This window comes from Musa acuminata, chromosome BXJ3-6 (genome assembly GCF_036884655.1).
Source record: "Musa acuminata AAA Group cultivar baxijiao chromosome BXJ3-6, Cavendish_Baxijiao_AAA, whole genome shotgun sequence".
In the NCBI taxonomy this organism is placed as follows: domain Eukaryota; kingdom Viridiplantae; phylum Streptophyta; class Magnoliopsida; order Zingiberales; family Musaceae; genus Musa; species Musa acuminata.
In genome coordinates, this window is record NC_088354.1 from 31,458,954 (window position 1) to 31,483,828 (window position 24,875).

At 33.6% G+C, this 24,875-nt stretch overlaps 1 protein-coding gene across 1 annotated transcript; it reads left to right on the forward strand.

Moving 5' to 3' along the window:
- Positions 1–14,954: 14,954 nt before the first annotated feature.
- LOC135641419 (protein ETHYLENE-INSENSITIVE 3-like 1a) lies at positions 14,955–16,610 on the forward strand. Its single transcript, XM_065156776.1, has one exon. The coding sequence runs from the start codon at positions 14,955–14,957 to the stop codon at positions 16,608–16,610; it is 1,656 nt and encodes a 551-aa protein (XP_065012848.1).
- Positions 16,611–24,875: the final 8,265 nt, after the last annotated feature.

Sequence of the window (24,875 nt, forward strand, 5' to 3'; positions counted from 1 at the left end):
TTAGAAGAGAGTAACGAGAAAGTTGTTGTTGTTGAATAGAGGATGATGGATGACCAAGGTGATAATGCCACAAATTGATTGGAGCAGCAATTGACGTAAGAGCCATTGGTTGAGTAATTTGTGAAGCTAACGACCCCTCATAAATGTTGTCTTAATTCTAGCCTCAGATCAAGGTGTCCTTGTGCTCAAATTCTTTACAAGAAACGAGTCAGGTAAGAACTCAATAGATGTATTATTTTATTTATAGAATTAAAAAACAGAAATAAGATTTCTTTTAATGTGAGTTGCACATAAAATATCATCAAGAGAAAAAGTGTTGGTATTTGAATTAAGTGTTGTGAAACCAATGTGAGTAATATAGATTTTGTTGCTGTCACCAATGGTGATGTCTTCATTGCTTCAATAGTCGTTGTAGATGGATAAGTTCTATAGATCAAAAGTAATATAATGAGAAGCACCTGAGTCAACAATCTAATTATTTGGATGAGAAGTCAAAGTATTTGCTTAAGGCTGATTGAGTATAGCAGTAGGCTTGAGTTGAGATTGACAACTAGCAGATGACTTTTTGTTGATCATTATTATTGAGACGCTAGAGCTATTGATAGTATAAATTATTTCCTAAGTTATTTGGATTGAAGTTGCCACTATAATTGAAGGGTTAATAGTGTAATGGAGGATGATGGCTCTACCTATTACCCATATGTCTAGGGGGTATCTTGTGTGGTATTTGTTGAAGTTCTTATTGCTTTAATTGCTTTTTCTTTTAGATTTTTGACTGAACTGAGCTGTAATGATTGATCTTGTTACCCTCTCTACTCTTCTTAGATATGTTTTATGATTAATCAAATTGTCAAATAGTTCTTCAAATAACATTAGTGAGTCTCATACTCGAATTGTTATCGCTAGTTTTTTATATTCGTCTCCTAGGCCAATGAGAGTGTAAACAATAACTTCTTTGTCACTTAGGGGATGACCTATTAAAGCCAAGTCATCTATAATAGCTTTTATATTTTGCATATAATTAGTAATAGTACTTCTCTTTTGTGTTATTTTTATTAAAGTAGAAAATAGACTTAGCATGCGGTAGTAAGACTGAAAAGCATAAAGTAAATACAAACTAATTTATAGTGGTTCGATCGTCTTGACCTACGTCCAGTCCCGATTTCTTTTCACTTGAGGCCATCGGTTGTCACTATCGATCTTCTTTCAATGGACGAAGATCAACTACCCTTACAACTCTTTCTCCTTTTTACAGGCTGAGGAGAGAACCTTTACACCTCTCTTTTTTACACTTAGACCTCACTTCTTCCTTTAGAAGAAATTCTAAATACTAGAAAGATATGACTCTACACTTTAAGAGAGTTTATACATCTTTTTCTCACAAGAGTTCTTTCCCCCTTTCTACTCTATTTCTTGCTTATCCAAGCAAGAATAGCCGGGGTATTTATAGACCCCAAATGGCTTCAAAATTAGAGCAAAAATAGGTCTCATCCCGAGTTTCCCGGGTCCTAGCGATACCACCGCTTGTGCTGGGCGGTACCACTGCTTGTAGCATTAACTGCTAATGGTACGATTGCCCAGTCTAGTGGTATCATTGCTTGACACTAGTGGTACCACCGCTTGATAGTCTGGGAGCCTATGTCTAGGTGGTACTATCAACTATTCTGACGGTGCCATCGCTTGACCCTACTTTTGGGTCACTGAATGGGCATTCAACTTAGCCCAAAATAACCCCAACTCAAGTCCAATAACCCCTAATTAAGTTAGCCAGATTATACCCGAAACTAACTCAATTAGACCTAGACTACTTTGATATAAACACATATGATTATAAGCATGAATCCTATGTTGTTTGGCATGTCATTGATTTATTTGGTGCTTCCCGATCCTTCGGCGCATTGTCTTCTCCTTCGACGTATTGCCCAATCGACATGTTGACCTCCTGCACCATCCGATCTCCTTGGCGCAATGTCTAATCCTTTGGTCCAATGCCCAAACTCATGGCATGAAGTCCTTTTACCGATACGTCGATCGATCCTTTGCCTTGACGTCCAAACTTTTGACATGTTCCACTCCAGCCCAACGTCTAATTCTTCTTACTTCAATCGATTTGCCTTTCCATGATCGAAGATACTCCCATGTCACTTTTCTCAAAATGTAGATTAGATCATAAACTTCATCAATTAATTTCATTATCAAAATCCGAGATTCAACACCCTGCGAGAATTCCAATCCTTACCGGCACTAAGCGATCGAGGGGTGAGAAAAGAAGAAGAATTAATATAAGACTTTGGATGCCACCTGTGGCAGGAACAAAATGGGGCCCGTTAGCAAATGCGTAGTGCGAGAGAAGGCACCGGGTGCGAGAGAAGGTGGAGGGGCAACCACTATGGAGTCCACCGGTAGATTAGTAGCGATGACGGTTGGTGTTCATCGAGAAGAGTAGGTGCTCGGTGCAGATTAGTGGCAGTCGGTGATTAGCGATGCTTGGTGTAGAGGTGGGTGCTCAGGAAGAGAGTGCTCGGGGCAAAGAGTGCCTCGCTAGTGAGGAAAGAGCGATGATGGTTGGTGTTCACTGGGAGGAGAGGGCGTTTGGTGCAAATCAATGATGCTCGATGCAGAGATGGGCAGATAGCAAACGGGTAGATTAATGTTCGGTGCCATAAAGACAATAACTTGATGGCACTAGATCAAGATCTCATGGTCCTGGTCCTCGTGGTATGGTGAGGAAGTAGGAGTGCTCGGGGCAGAAAGCACTCGGTGGTCGACGAACATAGTGATGCTGTACGGAATAGCGATGAAGGAGAGATAGCAATATGACCCTCTTCAAGATTAGTGGTAGCAAGTATGAAGTCCGCCAGCACGAAGTCCATTGACTTGAAGTTCATCGACTGACGACAGATTAGTAGAGGAAACCAGTAGCGATAGATAAGTAGAGAAGTCTTGCTATCATCAACAGATCAGCGGTAGATCAGTAGAGGGATTGCTATCGTTGGACAACAAGGAAGGGGAAGTCTTGCTTGAAACAAAAGGAGCTTTGATACCATATAAAATTGAGAAATATATTATAAAAAGGATGAATTTTATTCATTAAGGAGATAAATTTTGAGGGAGAGATTTCCCTCAATCATGCACTCAAATCATGCAAATCATATCAGCTACTTAAATCCATGATTGATCCTCAAATCATAAATTGATTGAGAATATAAGAAAACAGAAATGTCATTCCATGTGTGCTTCTATAAGAATCTTCTAACATATTTCGGTCATGACATGAACTCCTATAATGTTTGAGTTATGCTTTTAATATGCAATTTTGCAATTAGAGCTAACTTGGTGAATTCAAATTATCAAGGCGATTTACGTACATCTAATTATTAATGTGTATAAAATATGTACAATTGATATTTTACGTAGCCTAGTAGTGTATGGGAAAACATAAATAATTGAAAACATGAACATGTCCGGAGCTCATGGACGGATGACACATGTTAAGGGTATTAAACAGAAGGATTTTGCCAATGACTTACATGTCCCATATTTAATGGACAAGTGGAATGAATCAAAATGCTTTACAATTTCTAGCTAGATACTACTTAAGCTGTAGTACTTCTTCATCGGTAGCCTAGCATTTTTGGTTATGATCATTATAAGAAAAGAATATGAAAACAATTATTCAATAGATCAAGTCCAACTGTATATTAAAGGAAGTATAAATTATAGGTAGCCTATAAATAGTAGCTATTTGCCATTAATTTAGTATATATACAATAATTATGAACGATAAGAGTTGGATGCGTGCTTTGATTCCGGATACATTGTATATACTGGCATTTTTATTTTCATCATGGTCTTCCTTTCTTTACATTTCTGCCTCAATCTTCTTTATTTTACCTCCTAACCTTAGTTCTAAATATATCATATATACTTGTCTTCTTATTATTATTACCTTCTTATATGATTTGTACGACTTCTATAGGAGATGATATTTCAAAGAGGAGAGAAGAAAGAATATATTTCTATTCCATTTTCTCATTCAATCTCTAATTATAACATCTTCTCTTTTGTTTCATTAAGAATAAACAAATTATATAGTATATTTCCTAAACAATCTATCATAACATTTCAAGCCACTTATTATTAGGATCGGTAATGATATTAACAGGAGATAAGTTAGTACTTTCATAAATTTCAATCAAAAAATGTATTAGAAAGCTAATTTAAGAAAAAATAAGCACAAATGATAGTATAAGTAGAGAGATAAACTAATTTATAATGGTTCCAATAGCCTAACCTACAATCATTTTTTATTCTTTAAGTCAATGGCTTTAATGATATGATCTTACCTATAATGAGTGAAGATCAATCATCTTTTTTTTTACTTTTTTAAGACTTATAAGATAAACTTTCACTTAAAACACTCATGATTTTAAAAGAATTTCACATATTCTACAACTAAGTAATTTAATTAAAAATAAAGAAAGTAGAGAAATTTTAAACAAGACTCTAAGAAAAGATCTAAATGCTTTAAAAGCCCAATATGGATGCCTCATAGCCATGCTTAAAGTAAGGTATTCATGTCAAAAAAATACAAAAACTATGGAGCAAATCAGAGAAAAAAATCTGAAATCAAGGGTACTAATAGTACTATCATCGTTCTATGTGATATTACCTCCAACAACACTGAACAACACCACCCACACTATTTGTTGACCTAGGTAGTTTTACCACCTAGGCTAGGCAATACTATCCCTAGGCAATAGTACTGTATAGTGGGCTAATAAGTCTAGTAAGGGCTCATGGACTAGTCCACATTAATAAAATTCATCCCTCCATATAACATTGCTTAATTATAGTTCAATTATAGCCTAATTTGACTTCAAAGAAGGTTTCAAAATAGCAATAACTTTTTTGGTATGTCACCTAATTTTTCAACATTTTGTTCAATCCTCTAGCATAACATTCTATCCTCTGATACATCACACAATCCTTTAGCATATCGATTTTGTCACAATATTCAACCTTTCGACATAATGTATGATCCTCCTGCATAATGCCCTAACCTCTGTTATTAAGTATGACCAATCTTGGCACATCAACTAATCTCTACAAAGTTGATGGTGCTACGGGGGCGATGGAGTCATTAGTAAACCTCGTTAGAAAAGATGATATCATGGTAAGATTATTAGTAGTTAACCCTAATTTTTAGAAAATATTATAGTAAAAGGTGTTAGCCAAGTTACTTAGGTTGATCATGACCCTCTTGATTAGGGTATTGATCAACCTAACATTAACAATGAGGAAGTGTTAGGGTTGAGGTGCTCTACTTCCTCTCTTTGAACATTATCTATAAGTTACCCTTTATCTTTCGATTCTTTGGCTCGAGCATAAGCCTTGTGAGTAGATGAGTTCTTCTCTCCCCTGCTGTCACACACCAAATACATTATACTTGTTAGCCCAAATATATTGTATATACTTATGTTTTTATTTGCATCATGATCTTCCTTTTGTTTTACATTTTCTCTATTGATTTTCTTTATTTTACTTCCCAACTTTCACTCTAAATATATCATATATAATTTTCTTCTTATTTTTGTTATTACCTTTTAATGTGATTTGTATGACTTCTATAGTTAGATTGTATTTCAAATAAGAGAGAAGAAAGAAGATCTTTCTATTCTATTTTCTCATTTAATCTCTAATTATAATGACTTTACCTTTGTTTCATTAAGAATGAACAATAATCATATAGTCTATTTCCTAAGCAATCTATCATAACATTTCAAGCCACTTATTCTTAGGATTGATAATAGTATTAAAAGGGGATAGATTAGTACTTTGGTAAATTTTAGTAAAACAAAGTATTATTAAGAAAATTTGAATAAAATAACCATAAGTGATGGTATAAGTAGAGAGATAAACTAATTTATAATAGTTCGATTAACTTGACCTATATCCATTTTTTATTCCTCTTGCTTTAGGTCATCAATTTTCATGATATAATCTTACTTCTAATGAGTGAATATCAACCACTATTTATATTTTTCGTTTTTCAAGATGTATAAGATAACATTTCACTTGTAACTCTCATAATTTTATAAGAATTTCATACCTTCTACAACTAAATAATGTAATTAAAAACTAAAGAAAGTGAGAAAAATTCAAACAAGACTAAGAGAAGATTTCAATACTTTGAAAGCTCACAACGGATGCCTTATAGCCACACTTGAATTAGGGTATTCATACTATAAATAAATAAAAATATGGAGCAAATAAGGAAAAAATATCCGAAATCAAGGATACTAGTAGTACTATCACTGTACTACGTGGGATTACCTCTAATAATCTTGAACAGTATCACCCACACTATTTGTTGACCTAGGTAGTTTTACCACCTAGTCTGAGAAATACTATCCCTAAGTAATAACACCATGTAGTTGGTTGACAAGTCTAGTAAGGGCTCATGGACTAGTCCACGTCGACCAAATTCATTCCTCAACTTAACATTGCTTAATTATAGTTCAATTAAAGCCCAATTCAAATTAGCAATAACTTTTCTGGCATGTCATCCAATCTTTCAGCATTATGTTCAGTCCTCTAGCATATTATCCTTTTCTCTGACACATCCCACAATCCTTTAGCATGTTGATTTTGTCATGATAATCAATCCTTTGATATAATATATGAACTTCCACTAGAATACCTAAATCTCTTGCATTAAGTATGACCAATCATGGCACATTGACCAATCTCCATAAAGTTGATGGTGCCTAAGGGGGAGATGGAGTCATTGGTAAACCCCGTTAGAAAAGAAGACATTATGGTAAGATTATTTGTAGTTAGCTCGAACTTTTAGAAAGCATTATAGTAAAGGGTGTTAGCAGAGCTACCTTTGTCAATTATAACCCTCTTGACTAGGGTGTTGATCAACCTAACATTGATAATGAGGAAGTCAATGTGGCTAGGATCAAGGTGCTCTACTTCCTCCTCCTTGAACATTATTTGTAATTCACTCTCTATCCTTTGATGCTTATCGGTGGTGGCTTAAATGTAAGCCTTGCGAGTAGATTAGTTATCCTCTCCCTTTCACACCAAATAGATTGAACTTGTTAGCCCAAATAATCTTATCTACAAAATTTGAATTATGGGTGGTACTATTGTCGCCCTAAGCGGTACCATCGATGGTAGTGCTAACAAGCACAACCAGTAGTTATCGACTATCTCAGGTGGTACCACTACCTAGGCCTGCTCAAGGCCATTGATATGGCCTTCTAACAGGCCCAATTCGGCCTTGGTCCAAGCTCATTGGCTTTCTCGACAAGTTAGCATGGTTTTGACTTAAAACCAACATAATTTGATCTAGAAAGATCTCGATCAAGACATTAACAATCTAATCACATATCCAACATAATTACGAAGCTTTCAACACATTGTATGCTATTCCAGAATGTTGTTCGATCTTCTGACACTTCGTTTGAACTTTCGATATATCATCATTTCTTTCGGCATATCACTTGATCTATCGGCATGTCAACTTTCCCACAACATCTGATCTTTTGGTATAATACTTGATCCTTCTATCATGATGCCCAAACTTTTAGTACAAAGTCTAATCTTCAGTACATCAACCAATCCTCTAGCTCGAAGTCCTATTTCCGAAATGATACCTTTCCCAACACAATGTCCAATTCTCCTACTTCAACAATTTACGCTTTGATGGTTCAAGTCTTTGATTAATGTTTTCTCTACGTCACTTATTTTAAAAGCATATTAGTCCATTAATTCATCAATTGATTTCATCATCAAAATTTGGGATTCAATAATAAGCATCCTATCTTAGCGAGATCAAAGACTAAAATGATCAAGCAATTAAACTAATCGTATCTTAGGCTAGCTAGTAAGAAAGCCTAGGGTTCAAGTATAAAAGGAATCCATTAGCTCACGCTACAAAAGGGGAAAGGGGGGAGTTCTCGCACACTAACTCAATCAAACAGCTTATGCTGTTATTTTCTTCCCTTCACTGACTTAAGTATTGGAGGAGCCGCGTTGGGCAACTCCCGACATTGGCCTGTCATGCAGGATTCATTATCGCCTGAGGTCACCCAAATGACCCAACCTGTAGATAGGAACCTTGCAACTAAGAAGATCCCAATCTGCCTATTCAGCCATCCTAAATCGGTTCTTCATCAATATAATGGCTTCCGACTAGGTAGCCTCTATAGTTTTACCCCACCAAGTCTCCCACGTCAGCTAGGAAAAGGCACATGGATGAGTCTACACCTTCGGTAGTGAACCAATTGGACCGACTCATCAATCGACAATACTAATGACACTATCACTTATTAAGTTATGTTTCAAACTATCTACTAAAAAAACATCTTCAATCAAAAGATTCGATTTGTTACCGATATTTCAATGCTAATGATTTTTTCTTTATTATTGTCTTCGAAGGGGACATATCCTCTTTCTCCACTAGTGAACTTTGAGAAGTGTATTGGATCTCCAATCATATGCCTTGAGCATCCACTTTCAAGATATTATATTTTGCTCCTAGCTTTTATTTATAGACATACCTATAAGAAAGAAGGGTTTGCTTTAAGTACTTATTTAACTTTAGGCCCTTCATAGTTAAATCTACCTTTCTTGACTTTTGACAATAAATTATTTATAATTCCTTTAGGAACCCAAACTAATTTATGAGAACTATATTTTTTAAGAGAGCATGTATAAGCATAGTGACCAAATTTTTCATAAAAATTACATTTAACTTTAGGAGGAATATATAGTGTGGTCCTTTTACAAATTTTATTAGCTTTTGATGTGTGTTATTACTCACAAAGCTAATTCTTTCTTTTCTTGATACACAATCTCGATTAGCAAGAATCATATTCAGTGACTTGTTTTCAATTTTAAAATTTTCTATTGTTTGCTGTAGGAACATATTTTCCTTTTTAAGTGATTCTAACTCTTCACATTTAGTACCAGATGTTAATATATAGTTATCATACTTATTTTTCAATTCATCAAATTCATTAGAGAGAGACATGATCATGTTTTAACAAATTATATTTTTTACCAATCGTTTTAAGTTCATCATATAAATTATGAAATGCATCAAATAATTCATCCTAAGATAAAGATGATTCAAGAGAGTCAAATACCTCATCGTTGAAGGCCATCAGAGCATAGTTTGCCACTTCGTCTTTATTGATTTGCTCATCGACTTTTGACTCACTTGATTAATCTTACATTGTTTTGAGTGCTTTCTTCTTCTTTTGGGTTGATTTCTTTTTCAGTAGCAGACACTTATTTTTTAAGTATCTTGGCTTTTTACATTTAAAGCATATGACTGCATCCTTGTTGGGTTCACTTTTATTCTTACCTTCTTTCCTTGCAAGATTTATTTTGTTTCTTCTCATAAACTTTTTGAATCTTATGGTAAGGAGTACTAACTAATCATTATCATTACTTGAGCTTTCGCTTGAATTGTCTTCCTTAGATTTAAATACAATATTCTTCCTTCTCTTAGGAAGGTTTTTCTCTTCTTCATTATGTGCTTTATAGGTCATTTCACATATCATCAAAGATTCTATGAGTTCTTTAAGAGGAAAGTTATTCAAGTCTTTTGCTTCTTGAATTACAGTTATATTTGGATCCCAACTTTTAGAAAGAGATCTTAAAATCTTATTCACTAATTTAAGATTAGTATAATTTTTACCAAGAGTTTTTAAGCTATTTTATTGATAATATATATAAAATAGGTGTACATGTCACAAATGAATTTGCTTAGCTTTTTTTTTTGGTAAGTGAATTTGCTTAGCTTCATTTTAAATAATTCATAACAATGTACCAAAAGATTAATTTTAGATTCTTTTTACTCTATTTGTACCTTCATGAGTAACTTCAAGTATGTGCCAAATACCATATGCGATGTCACAAGTAAAAAACTCGATTAAACTCATTTTTGACCTAAAGCACAAAATAAAGTATTCACAACTTTAACATTTAAAGAAAATATTCTTTTTTCAAAATCATTCCATTCATTCATCGGATTAGTAGATTTTTAAAAACTAAACTCGATAACATTCTATAGATCAACGTCCATAGAAAGTAAGAAAATCTGCATTCTGTGTTTTCTAATAAGTATAGTATATCCCATTGAATATAGGAGGACAAGTGATGGAGTGACCCTCTTTATTGTCTGAAAAAGCCATTACATTAGATCTCTCTTAGGTGTTAATCCAATTAAGAAAATGAAGCTCTGATACCAATTGTTATGATCATAATGGCACTAAGAGGGGGGGGGGGGTGGGGGTGGGCGCGCTGAATTAGTGCTATATCAATCTTAATCCAATTTCAAAGTTCGATCGATAAATTCATATCGAAAATTTGATTAATAAAAAATACAAGTAAGAATTACGAGTAAAGTAAATAATAAATCAAAAGCAAGATAAGGAATGTCAACTGATTTATAGTGGTTCAGTCTTCCGGACCTACGTCCACTCACTCACGATTCCTCTTCCCTCGAAATTATTGGCTTTCACCTCCAAAATTCTTTCCAACGGGTGAAAATCAACTACCCTTGTTACAACTCTTCTCTTTTTAATAGGTTTAAGAGATAATCTCCACACTCACTCTTTTACAATAGACTTCACCTCCTACAATTTAGAATCACCTTGAAACTCAAGAAGGATAAAGAGACTGAAATGATGCTCAAAGAGAGAGCTACAATCCTTCATAAACTTAGAATTTGATGCTCTATCATCCAAGCCTTAGTAGGGTATTTATAGGCCCCAAAAGGCTTCAAAATGAAACTAAAAATTTTAAATCTCCAAAAAATTTTGGGGTATGGGCGATACTACCACTAACAATTAGTAATACTACCGTCGCAACTTTTGACACTATAATTTCAAACTTTTGGGCATTACCATTGTGCCCTAGGTGGTACCATCACCTACATAAGTGGTACCACTACTGGTAGTACTAACAAGCATTGTTTGTTCTTGTCAGCTAACTCAAATGGTATCACCATTTGGGCCTAGCGATACCACCACCTAGGCTTGTTCAAGGCCATTGTTTTGGCCTTCTAACATACTCAATTCGGCCCAGGTCTAAGCTCATTAGCTTTCTCGATAAGTTTGTATGGTTTTGGCCCAATACCAATATAATTTGACCTAGAAAGACCCTGATCAAAACTTTAATAATCCAATCATATATCTGACACAATTACGAAGCTTTCAGCATATTGTACGCCATTCCAGCATATTATCCGATCTTTCGGCACTTCATCCGAACCTTTAATGTATTGCATTTTCCTTTAACATATCACCTAATCTATCGACACGTCAACATTCCCATGATACCCAATCTTTTAGTGTAATACTCAATCCTTCCGGTATGATACTCGAACTTATAGTACAAAGTCCAATCTTCACCAAATCGATCAATTCTCTAGCTTGATGTCTCTTGATGATTCAAGTCATTGATTGATATATTTTTCACATTATTTATCTAAAAATATATTAGTCTATAAATTTATCAATTAATTTTATTATATATTCAACAATCTATGGCACGATTAATCTTTCGGATAGTGTTGTTATGTGTCAGAATAAATAGGGGGCAAATATTTCCCCTATCAGCTACCAACGAAGAAATACTGAAATTGAAAAGAGTTTCATCCATGCCACTTCTCCATCAAATTTGGAGAATGAGGAATCCTTCAGTTTAACACACTTAACATGTACAACCCGTCCTTGAGCTACGGACATGTTCAAGTTTTCATTTATTTATATATTCTCAAACAATATTAGGCCACATAAAGAATCCAGTTGTACACATTAATAACGAGATGTACGTAAGACGCCTTGATAATTCGTGACACCTGCTAAGAGCATCTTTCTATTTGGCTTAAAGTTCACAAAAGAAGCGGGGAAAAATACATTACCCCATTGTGTAAATATTTAATAACCTCAAAACCAGATCTCTCTGTATATATATATTATCGTCATGCTCCAAAGAAAACTCATATTTCAACTAATAAATTGGCGTAAAACATGCTCGATCGAACATCTTATTCTGAACCTCCTCAATATCTAGCTCAATATTGTGGGCAGAAACAGTGGTTCAAAGCTGGTGATTCCTTACATCGGTTCTCCTATTAAATTTATTCTTGGTGACCACCTTTTATGAATCACATGCACGTACGTTTTCCTCGATGACTATATCTTCTACCATTACTCTCTCTTAACTTTGCATTATGACTAAGAGACGCAAATAATTTGATGAGTTTTTTTGCACGCAATATTTCCGTATTTTCCACGGTTCAAAAATGTATCTTTTTAGGAGAAAGATGTTCAGAAGCTATCAATATCCTTAGCAATTAAGAAATCACCTGTACATACATTAAAAATGTGATCAAAAGCTTCACTTTCAAAGCATTTGTCATAAATTGTTTCTTCAAAATTTTATGGAAGTATAACAAAGCTAACAAGCCAATGAATTAGCTGATGTTAGCTGTGTCACTTAAGCATATATTACAATGGCTGATGTTATATCTTGAATTTTAAGTATCTTCCAATTTTAAGGTGACCACTGTATCACTGCTAAATATGCTACTGTTACTGCTAGATATCCTCACACTGTATCACAGCAAGATATACCAGGTATCTACAAATTAACTATTTTTTGTCTCATGAGGGAATGTGGACAAATCCTAATCAATTAGTTCCATTTATGTCTGTGGTGAGATTACAACTAACTTAGTTGTTGCCCAACAAAAATGCAGCAGATTCATGCTAGATACAGTGCATGACTATAATTCATCCATTATAACCCCTAAAATAGTCTTCAAAATGGTACACGTGACATTTGCAGTGGGTTATTGCGCAATCCAATCTGGTTCACTAGATTAATAAGAATATTAGGGTTGGATTGGCTGGGAACTGATTAAAAATTATTATACACAAATTGTATCTATTGATTGAGAAATCTCTTTTCCTGGTTCAACAACACCACTAAATTTCTATAAAATTATCTAATGTGAAGGTGATATTTTTTTAAACTTTTAAAAATATGAGTTGATACCAAAGCTCTTAATATAAATTTAATAAATCCTTATGAATACCTGTTAGTGAACTTTGATATTCTAAAATACCATTGCATGGTTACTACTATTATAAATAAAAAATTTAAGCTTAAATTAAATTCTAATTTGAATCGATTCCTTTGTGCTCTTATTTGTTCACTAATAATGGATTAGTTTTTTTTTTTAAAGTAGATGATATAGAAATCATGCATTTAGGATCCTGACAAAATAGTCAAAATACATTTATGAAAAAAAAATTGATGCATCGGCACAAAAATATTTTCTTGATCATATTGGGTGAAAAATGTTACTATTATATTAAGTAAAATAAAATGAGAAATGGAAAACAACCAAATTAAGCATAAGATTGTATATTGAAGGGCTAAAGGGCATAATAATCATTTTGGTGTTGAAGGATGTCTCATTGTTTAGGCCAAATTTACTAGTGATTTCATAACAGATATGCGAACTAACAAGCTATTTAACCGCACCATCTTTGTAAACTTTGAAACAAACTTCTCACTACAAGCCCACAGAGATCATACGTAAGTGCAAGTCTTATAGCTACATCTGTGTCAAATATTTCCACAAATGTTCATCATAGGCTAGTATAAATGAATTTTTAGCATGTTAGATCAACTGGATGGTCAATTTCTTGTCATTTCTCGTTCATGTGTACTCCCATCTATCCTAGTTTACATTTTGCTTGTTCCAATCTATATGTGATTGCATGATTGTTTTTGGTCAAAGAAAATTTTTGCTTTGACTACTGTCACAGGTGTGCAGCTCTATATTACCCTCGAATTAGTTATACTTTTCACGTATGCTTGTGAATGTTGCTCGGACGGTTGATTGGGTTTTTGACAGTTAGAACAATAATCTCTAAACAAGTGTAAATTAAGCTGATTGTAACAGTAATTTCAGCCTTTTTCTAGTGCAAGTTTTATGATCTTTCTAATTCCTTCGTTTTCTTTGTTTCTTATTTGTATTTTTCCTTAAAGTGTTGTCATATCTTCATAAGCTTAATCCGCTTTTTCTCCCTATTCCTTCTTTTTTAATTTATGCTCTTCTTTCTTTGGAGTTTTTGTCATTCATCTTGTTATATGAGATCTTGGCTACTTCCTTTGATTAGATATTTTTCTATTATGAATATTGTTTATACTTCTATGATATACTATTCATTAGGAAAACTCTTGGTTAGATTCATACTATTCATTAGGAAAACTCTTGCTTAGATTCTATCTTCGTGACTATCTCTTACGAACATAAATATAACGGTCGGTGTTAAGATTGGACTCTTTTCCATGAACTACCATGATTTCAGTTTATTCAATCAAACAGTTCTTTATGTGCAACACTATACTTCTGTTGTGGAAAATGACATAACCCAACCTATAAATTATTTGAAAACATGCACTAATTAGTATATTATTATTGCTTACTTAGTTTCTCTAATTTTTCCCTCGATTTCAACGGTCCAATTTCTTGAACAAAGAAAATTTATGTGCTCTTCCACAAGGGAAAATATGGTTAGTCAATTTTGCTTGCAGTCTTTGATGATCTTCTACATGCGGATCATTTGGTACAGTATAATAGATCGTGCACAAATATGTGGTTCATGATTATACATGAATCTGGATTAAAGTCGAACAATTTCATTTGGCTTTTAATCTATAAGGAAATTAAAAAAAAAAAGTTGTTGGGCATGCAATTTTATTCTCTGCAAATTCAAACGCACCATATAAACAACCACCGAATTTTGGCACTGCCAACTTTGTAAAGTTTGTTTCCGTAATTCCTGGAAAATTCATTCATGCCGTGTTGCTATGTGTGTGCAGATTCAAGTGTTCAGTAGCTCCCATTCAGGATGCAGGACAAGAAATCTAAACAAAATGTTGGTTTTTCTGAAAGAACCGACAATTGTTCTCCTTCCGTTCTGGAGTCTATCGTGGATCCTTCCAGCGAGTTGGAAGATCTATTGGGTCCGCCACCTGACAACATGTTCGATACCCCGTTGTCAGATGGGGTAGAGACGGATGCGCATGAAGTTGAGAGGCTCAGGATTCGGATATGGCTCGATATCATCCGACTGAAGCACTTGAACGAGCATCACAAGTGTAAGATAATCCAGCAAAGCAGTGCATCCTTGCTAGATTACTCGCAAGAACAGTCACGGAGGAAGAAGCTGGCCCAGAACCAGGAGAAGATAATGAATGAGATGCGGGAGTTGGCGGAAGAGGGCCTCGCTCAAGGATTCGTCTACGGGATTGTACCCTACAAAGGAAAGCCCGTCAGTGGAGCCTCTAATAACCTTCTTAAATGGTGGAAGGAAATCGTTCGCTTCCGTCAGAACGGTCCCGCTGCAATCAGAGAGTATCAGACGGACAGTTCGACCCACTTCGTTGGCAAGGAGAACCCCTCGGAGTTCTCCGTGCCTGGTTCACTGCAGGAACTGCAGGACACCACCTTGGGTTCGCTTTTATCCGCCTTGATGCCATACTGTGACCCTCCTCAGCGGAGGTTCCCTCTGGAGAAGGGCATTCCACCACCGTGGTGGCCCAACATGTCGGAGGAGTGGTGGCGGGAGATGGGCATGCCCAAGGATCCAAGTCCTCCACCCTACAAGAAGCCGCATGACCTAAAGAAGGCATGGAAAGTAAGCGTCTTGATCGCGATCATCAAGCACTTGATGCCGGATATAGAGAAGATCCAACGGCTCATCGAGAAGTCGAAGGGCCTCCAAGACAAGATTACGGCGAAAGAAGTCGACATAATGAACGCTATTCTTAAGCATGAACTGAACAAGTACTTCGGGCTCCAACATAATGCTCCGCCTCCTCCATCGATGGAGAGGAAAAGCTACGGCGAGACTATGGGGGATGCATCCAGTATTTCCGGTATCGTTGAGCAGCCTATCTCGGAGGCCATGCAAGAGGAATCCATGAACGTGACGCAGTACTTAGCCATGGATGTGAACATGTTTACGAGACGGAACCTTCCAAACTATGAACTTGGACCTCAAGATCAACCTCGAGGAAGTATTCACCAAGATAACTTGGGACATATTCGTCATTCTGTAGCTTCAGCTTCTCATGGCAATCAGCCATTGGCAAATCCGTATGGTTCCTATTTGCCTATGGTGGCCGATAACCCTGACCTTCCGAGTGGAGGAATTGAGATGAGCCATCAAGGAACTTCCAGTTCTGGCATGAATCTCTTTCAGACAAGACTAAATCAGGACCAAACTCTTATCCCGGAAGCGATGGAGGTGGAAATAGATCCTCTATTTCCAAGTTCAGCTCAAGAAGATGCGATGGGGACAAGCATCACTAGAGAACTTGCCAACTTAGTGCAATCTCAAATCTTCCCTAGTGATGAGACAGTATTATTTGAATCTATCTTCGAAAATGATCTTGACATCGGTTCCGCTTCTTGCTTCTCAATAATGGACCGATCTAGTCGACTACCAGATTCATTTCATGAACTGGATGAATACGACTGGTCCAAAGATTTCGGGAACTGACGAAAAGTGTTTGACTTGGGGTTTCTCGTAGCTCATACAAACAATGTCAAAATTGTATTCCTAATGTTAAGAACGCTAGAAATAATAAAATCTTATATATTTACACTTCTCTTGCAAAAGATGTGATGCAAAAGTACTTGTGTTCCTGTCCTTCTAAACTTTGATATTTTTATTATAGCTACTTGAGTTATGTTTTCCTTTGAGGAAAGATATTGATTATATTCCATATACAAATCAACGATGAGACGCACTCGAATAACTGCAATATTTTGATCATCCGCATATGTATAATAGAACTCGTGGATAGGAAGATGCACATAATATAACGCAAATCCTAGGATCTTATTATTATATTAGAAGGTTACTACTTGATACGATATTGCAAGGACTCTTAGAGTGTACCAAAAAATATTTATATTCCAAAAATTCCACATAAGTACAACGTAGTCGAACCACTTTAAGTTACAACTAGATTTCCTCCTCATGAAATCAAATGAAGTTTTATGTCTTCCTTCCCATCTATTCTCATTGTCTCCCCATCACCATCACCTCATGTTCCACTATGGCCGCTAGGCCAGACTCCTCTCCACTACGCAAGGCATCCTACGCCTCTTTAGTTTCTTGCTTCTAAGCCTTTCTCCTCTACGAATGACTCTGAACTCTCTCCTCCATCGCTCGTCATTAGAAAATATCAAAACTTTCTTATTGGATTTTATTTAGTTCGACGAAGAAAGATTGCTTTATATAAAGCTTTGTTTCCTTTCAAGCTACCATGATTAGACTTTCATATTCTACCGCAGCAGTTTCTAATCAAGCTAGTTTAAAAGCCCTTAGCAGCAACATCAAAGGTAAAATGAAGTTTAAATCTTCATATTCTATATCTCATGTTGAATTATTATAATCTCTTTCTACCACTTTTGGATCAAATCATACCATTTCTCCTACTTCTAAATGATCTTGTTTAATTGGAATTGCAAAGGAGTAAAGTGAGAGAATTTCTTATGTTAGTAGTACACAATAACCTACTTTAAATTTTTTTTCAAGAGATAGATTATCATGTCCTTAGTTGGAATTACCTAATGTGTGCAATACCTAAGCGATATTTGTCAACAAGGGTCAACCAAGATCTTAATCTTGTATAATTTATAAAAGACATACATAAACTAGAAAATGTTAGAAGGCTAAATACACAAGTAATATGCTTTTATCACTTACAAAAAGGGAAAGATAATCAGTATCGCAAGTGGCACAAAACAAGCAGACTTTATTAGGCATAAAAAGTCTCTCAGAAATAAGATAAACAATTACATAAAAAGGGGGTTTTAAAGACAAGTGCAAGCCTTATGTTGCTTAAAAAGTTTGTAGGTGCTAAGATAGCTGACATTTAACATCGCAAATCCAATAATAAGAAAGTAATACATGACACACGAGAATCGGACTTTTTGGCTATTGGTGCCACATAGCCAAAAATAATTTTTGAATTTTATAAGACTGAAATAAAAAGCAAACACACTAACAATATTTCAAAATAAGACTGACAATAGAAAATAGTTCGCCCATGCATACCTTAAAAACAAATAAAACTGGATAGGAAAGACACTAACAACATTTTTGAGTTTTAAACTTAAAAACAAAAGGCAAAACACTAACAATAATTTAAAATAGAACCCATGATAGGAAATGATTTGTCCATGCATAGATGGTGTTAGAAACTCTTTCTTTCGTCCATGCATACCCTAAAAGATGGATTCTATAAATAAATAGAAAATGGTTCTAATACTTTTATATTCGAGGACCCTTGGATAATTAACATACTTCTAAACAAAAATCTGACATTCTTTGATGATTTTATCCAATCTTGTAGTTGGAATACCCCGTTGCTATTATATTTATGCATACCTAACTTAGTTGATGCCATTAAGGATATAGAGATTGCATAACATCGTTATGATGTCAAATAGATTTGGAAGGATAATTCCTATGATAAATCTACTGCAAGATGTGCATATCATCTCCTACAATTGAGAGAGAAATAAAATGAACACAATTGGTATGCTGACGATGTTTTTGGAAACTTTCTGTCATCCCTAGGATCCCTTTTTTCCTTTTTTTGAGAACTGCTTCATAAAAGACTCAAAACTACATACGGAGTAATTATATTTCACCTACCTATTCAAACCATTTGTCCTCTGTGTCAAAATCAACTTGAAACTATTGAGCACATCTTCTTTAATTTCTCCTTTTCCACTTATATTTGAGACTGTTTACACACACTTGGAACTGTAACTCAATCTTCTTCGTTTCAATGTATCTTCAGGCACCCAGCTCACTCTTGACTTCAAAAAAGTCAATGTCAATTTATACTTACATACTCTATCCAGTACCTTGATGGCTTACTCATCCTACACCATAGCACCTGGACTTTGTTTGAAAACATATTTATATTTTTAATATATATTTAGAGAAAGAGGTTTGAGTAAATGTGCAATTGCGAAATCCTTTAAATATTTGATAAATAATACATGAAATTACGTTTTAAATATGTATCGAAGTAAGTGTCTTAGTAAAATTATATTTCAAGAGTTCATTAAATATCATGTGATAAATTTACCCTTCTAACATTTTTAGTATTTATTCAAAAATAAATAAATTTTTTTATTTAAATATTAAGTAAAAATGGATGCATATAATCTTACAAAAAATTACGTATGGCCGACATATATAATAAATAAATAAATATAATTATATAAATAAACATAAAATAATTTTTAAAAATAAATAAATAAAATTTTAGACTTTGAGAAAGGGACAATGACAAAATTCAAGAGAATGGATGAGAAAATGAGGGTTAGAGTTTCTATTGTATCATGACAATCTTATGATATTAAATATTATAATAAGATATTTTAAAATTTTTAAAAATTATATTAACATCCAGTAAATACTGAAATGCTAGTGCTACCCTAAGATAATATTAGCATTTGAGCATTTTCAATATGATTTAAAAAAAATATATCAAACACCATTTCACATTTAAAATATGCTTTGGGCCCTCAAAACACATTTCAAATGTGTTTCCAAATGCACCCTCAATATATATGGGTTCCTTATTAGTGCAAAGTCATAATATCTTTCATGTATGGATTTGCTTCTTAGTGATTGCAGAGGTCTAAACTTTTCAATATAATCTTTGTTGCGGCTCAAGTGTTCTCTAATTTTTAAGCCGAGCGTGCTACCTCTCCATAAAAAAATGTAGTTATTGGATAACCTTCATGTTAATTGCATGAATCTTCATCGCATTGAATTGAGTGTTAATTTGCTTTTTATTCCTTACTTTGATATCATGATGCATTCAACAACCACGTCCCACATACACAACCTTTCCAATAGCTCCTCATCTTTGCTTAACTTAGAGCACTATTGCCTTTGGAAGCCATCGCAGCACCGTAAACATGAGACTTTGGACAAATTTCTCTCCACTAATCAACCTGAACAATAATGCTGCACAATGATCATATAAATTATAGTCAATAACACTACTATATGGAACAAATTTCCTCTCCACTATAAATCTTAATGACATATCTATATCACTGCAATCTGTCATTAGAATTTACATGCATTTACTAACACTTGTATGTTCATAATCATTGATGTGACGTTTAATTTTGACAATAGTCAGAGTGACTACTCCCAGGAACATTGTCGCTAATATCCAAACTATGAGATGACTCATTATCACCACCAGGAAGGACCAAAATATCATAATAAAACAACATTAATTCAAGAATTTGAGACATATTTCAACCATTTATGCTAATGTCAAACACAAAGCTTTATGTCTAGTGATTTACTAAGTAATTAACTTCAAACAAATATGCGCTGTATGCAAACTTGAGTTTCGATGCCAAAGATTATTTAAGTTATATACAAATTTGTATCATTCTAAATGCAAGAAGCATGAAGACACATCATTCCTAAAGCAGACATAACGTGTCATAACTAAATGTTCATAGTTTTATGCAACATGATGCAAATATATACTTGATTCACGCAACAAGCGAATAAACATGTAGGGTCATGCAAAAGTAAACCATGATATGATATCACTCAACAAATATCATAATCATGCGCATAAATAAATGCACGGGATGCTCATTTATCAATAGATTTCACTTAAATGGCATTCGGTCTCCAAATTGTACATAAAATAATATAGATATCCATAAATAAATTTATTGATATCAACGAAAATTCACACTCATGTTTATCGATTAACTTGCCACAAAAATTAACATTTTATTGCACTATATAATCCACCATATATTTTCCATCATAAATGAGACATGAAAAATAAATATGTATCTTGACCATCCTATAATCTGAACTGGCCCTTCAATAGACTTTTTTTATGATTAGAGTGTATCCATATAGGTTATAATTGGTCCTATATATTTGGCTCAAGATGTGATACTCTAACAATATGAGTTGGGGCTCGCAGACTTGGTCCAAATTGAAACTTCATTTTTCATTCTTTTTTTGTCTATGATTATTACAATTGATAATCCAAAAACGTAACCTTGATCATATATAGAATAAAATTATCTTGAAAGATAATATTTATAAATTAAGTAATCTCATAAAAAATTTTAATCTAGGATATCTAATATGGTATTACCATAAAAAGGAGAATACATAAAAAAAAAATTATCTCGTGATGTTGGTTGAGCCCAGCAATTTCCCAAGCTCATACAAATGTTAAAAATTTGATAGATCATCGCAAGATACTGGGCTCGAATCCTATCTTCATCACTTTTACTTTGCCAATAAAAAAAATTTAAAATATGGATTTGCCATAATGTAGCAATTTAAATCTTCCATGAGAACTTGTTCGTGATCAGTTCCTCTAAGAAAATTAGTAGTATGAGTAATACCGAACGCCAGACTAAAACAATACCACACACAACATAAATTACCATAGGAGGTTGATTTGTTTACACCTATGCTTGAGGATAGAAAGTAAAATAATGATTCAAGAGAAAAAACAAAGGGATATATAGATATGCATCATGATTTCTTTTCTAATCAATTCTTTGTTGCCTCATACATTGAGGCGCTAAAACTAACTAGAAGGCTAACTAGATAGGAACTAAAGATTTTAGATAGAGCACACTCACCTTATTAGGGTTTCCCAATCCATCACGAACGAATTGAGGGAAAGACTATTCATTGATGACCTCAAATTGCTAGAATTAGCATAGCCATTATTGGTAGTCATTAAATTTTCTCTAAATTACCTAAATTTGGTTTCTAAAGGCAAGACATGCTTGAAATTACTTTTAGTTATCAGAGTGATTGACCATATGTGATGAACTATTTCTGCCTAGGACTTCATGCAATCGGTGAAGAAAGATAGGATGCGTTATCTTCCTTTTATTATTTATAGTGATGACAAAGATGAACCAAATCGAAACGAGAGTAGAATGGTAAATAGATTGTTACCCTCCAAAATAATATATTTAAGAGGTATAAATCTATCTTAAATCAAGAAAATTATTATTTATCCATAATTCAAACTTAGGATCCAAGATAATATTTGATGATACTGAAAAACCTATATAGTTTATCTTGAATAACTCTATGAAATCTAAGGCCAACTCAAAATAATTAACAATGACCTATAAACTCAAAGAGTAAGAATTTACACAATCACAAAACTAATCATTTCCCATGAGTTTGTACCATCAAAAAACTTTAATTTAACATTCTAAAATTTCAAATATGAGAGATCTTTTAACTTTTACAAGACATAGCAATTTAGATTCATTGACAATATTTCATTACAAGCAAAGTGTACTTATATATCAGCATCATATCAAACCATCAAAGACTTGCCTAAAATCTTTTAGCATTCACTGTTTTAGTCCAAAACTAATATTATGATGAGTGATAATCTAACTTGAAAATTTTATATAGTAATAGGGTAAGTTACAAAGCTCGACAAGTGACTAACTAACATATCTATGGTAAAGAGATGATAGCTAATATGACCTTAATATCAAGATACTGTTAAATCTTATATTTTGATGATGAAATTAATTGATGAATTTATGGATTAATATCCTTTTGAGATAAGTGGTGCAAAAAATACTTTGATCACGGACTCAAACCATCAAAAGGGTAAACTATCGAAGTAGAAGAATTAAACATGGTAGAGGAGATTAGGTCATGATAGCATGAAATTAATTTTTCAAATTTCAACTAAAGAACTTATAAGAGGAATGCCTAATATCAAGTTCGTCAAAGACAAAGTTTATGATGCATGTCAACTAGAAAAATAATTTCAAATCAAAAAATCAATTAAGCACCTCTAAACTACTACAATTGATTCACATGGATTTATTTGTACCGATTGATACAACAAGTCCAGGAGGTAGTAAATACAATATATATTTATTGATGATTATAGTAGATATACTTGGACATACTTTTTGGCACACAAAAGTGATTGTTTTAAGCGTTTTTAAAAATTTTATAAATTTGTTCAAAATGGAAAGGGTTTTATGAGTTCGTCTATTCGTAGTGATCACGGTGGTGAGTTTCAAAACTATGATTTTCAAAATCTTTGTGAATCAAATGGGTACAACCATAATTTCTTTACTCCAAGAAATTTACAATAAAATGGAGTAGTTGGAAGAAAGAATAGAAGCTTATAAGAGATGGCAAGAACTATATTAAACGAACATAGCCTACCCAAATATTTTTGAGCCGAAGCCATTAACACGATATGCTATGTCATGAATAGAGTTCTCGTAAGACCATTACTTTTCAAAACTCCTTATGAATTGTAGAATAATAAAAGACTTAATATTTCATATTTTAAAGTTTTTTATTATAAATATTTTATTTTAAATGAAAAAGATACTTTAGGAAAATCTAATACAAAATCTGATTAAGGCATATTTCTTAGTTATTTCTCTATTTCTAAAACTTTTCGTGTCTTTAATAAAAGAACCTTGGCTATAGAGGAATCTATTCATATTGTCTTTAATGAGCTTCCCAAATTTAAGAAAAATAATTTTGATGATGATTTTTATGCTTTAAATTTGAATGAAAACTCTCCTCCCCCAAGCAATTTGGATGCATCTTCTTCTAAAGTATCCTTACCTAAAGAATGAAAGTATGTAGATGCTCATCCTAAGGAGCTAATCATAGGAGATACATCAAAAGGTATTCAAACTCGCTCTTCATTTCAGAATTTTTTTGCTAATGCAGCCTTTTTTCCTTAAATAAAACCAAAATGCATTGACGAAGCCCTAAAAGATTATTCATGGGTTATTGCAATGCAAGAGGAGTTAAATCAACTTAAGAGAAATGAGGTATGGAAGCTTGTTCGTAGACCTAGTGACCATTTAGTAATTGGTACTAAATTGGTCTTTAAAAACAAGCAAGATAAACTTGGTATCATGTTAAAAACAAGGCTAGATTAGTGACCAAAAGTTTCAACTAAGAAGAATGTATCGATTATGAAGAAACCTTTGCTCTTATGGCTAGATCAGAAGTCATAAGGTTACTCCTTGCCTATACTTATTGTAATAATTTTAAGTTATTTCAAATGCATGTTAAAAATGCTTTTCTAAATAACTTTATTTCCAAAGAAGTTTATGTTGAACAATCACCCGGATTTGAAAATGTTCTTTTTCCTAACCATGTGTTTAAGTTATCTAAGATTCTCTATAGATTGAAACAAGCTCCAAGGGCTTGATATGAGAGGCTTAGTTCTTTCCTTATTCAAAATAATTTCTCAAAAGACAAAGTCGATTCTATATTATTTATTAAAAGTTTAAAAATATTTTTTTATTATTTAAATTTATATTGATGATATTATTTTTAATTCTACAAATAAGTCTTTATGTAAATCTTTTACCAAAAATATGAGTCAAGAATTCGAAATAAGCTTAATTGGTGAATTAATATTTTTCTTAGGATTGCAAGTTATGTAACTAAGTGATAGAATTTTTGTTACTCAAACTAAATATGCTTTAGATCTATTAAATGATTCAATATATATAGTTTTAAGGCTATTAACCACCAATGAGCACTTCCACAAAGTTAGATATGAACCATAATGGAAAAAATTTTGATTAAAAGACTTATAGGGGTATGATAGGTAGTTTACTATATCTCACAACAATTAGACTAGACATTATATTTAGTATTAGACTTTAAGTTAGATTTCAATCAAATCCTAAATAATCTCACTTT

What these genes read in the sequence shown, in the direction of transcription:
- LOC135641419 (XM_065156776.1), top strand. Translation starts at nt 14,955, where the DNA reads ATGCAGGACAAGAAATCTAAACAAAATGTTGGTTTTTCTGAAAGAACC.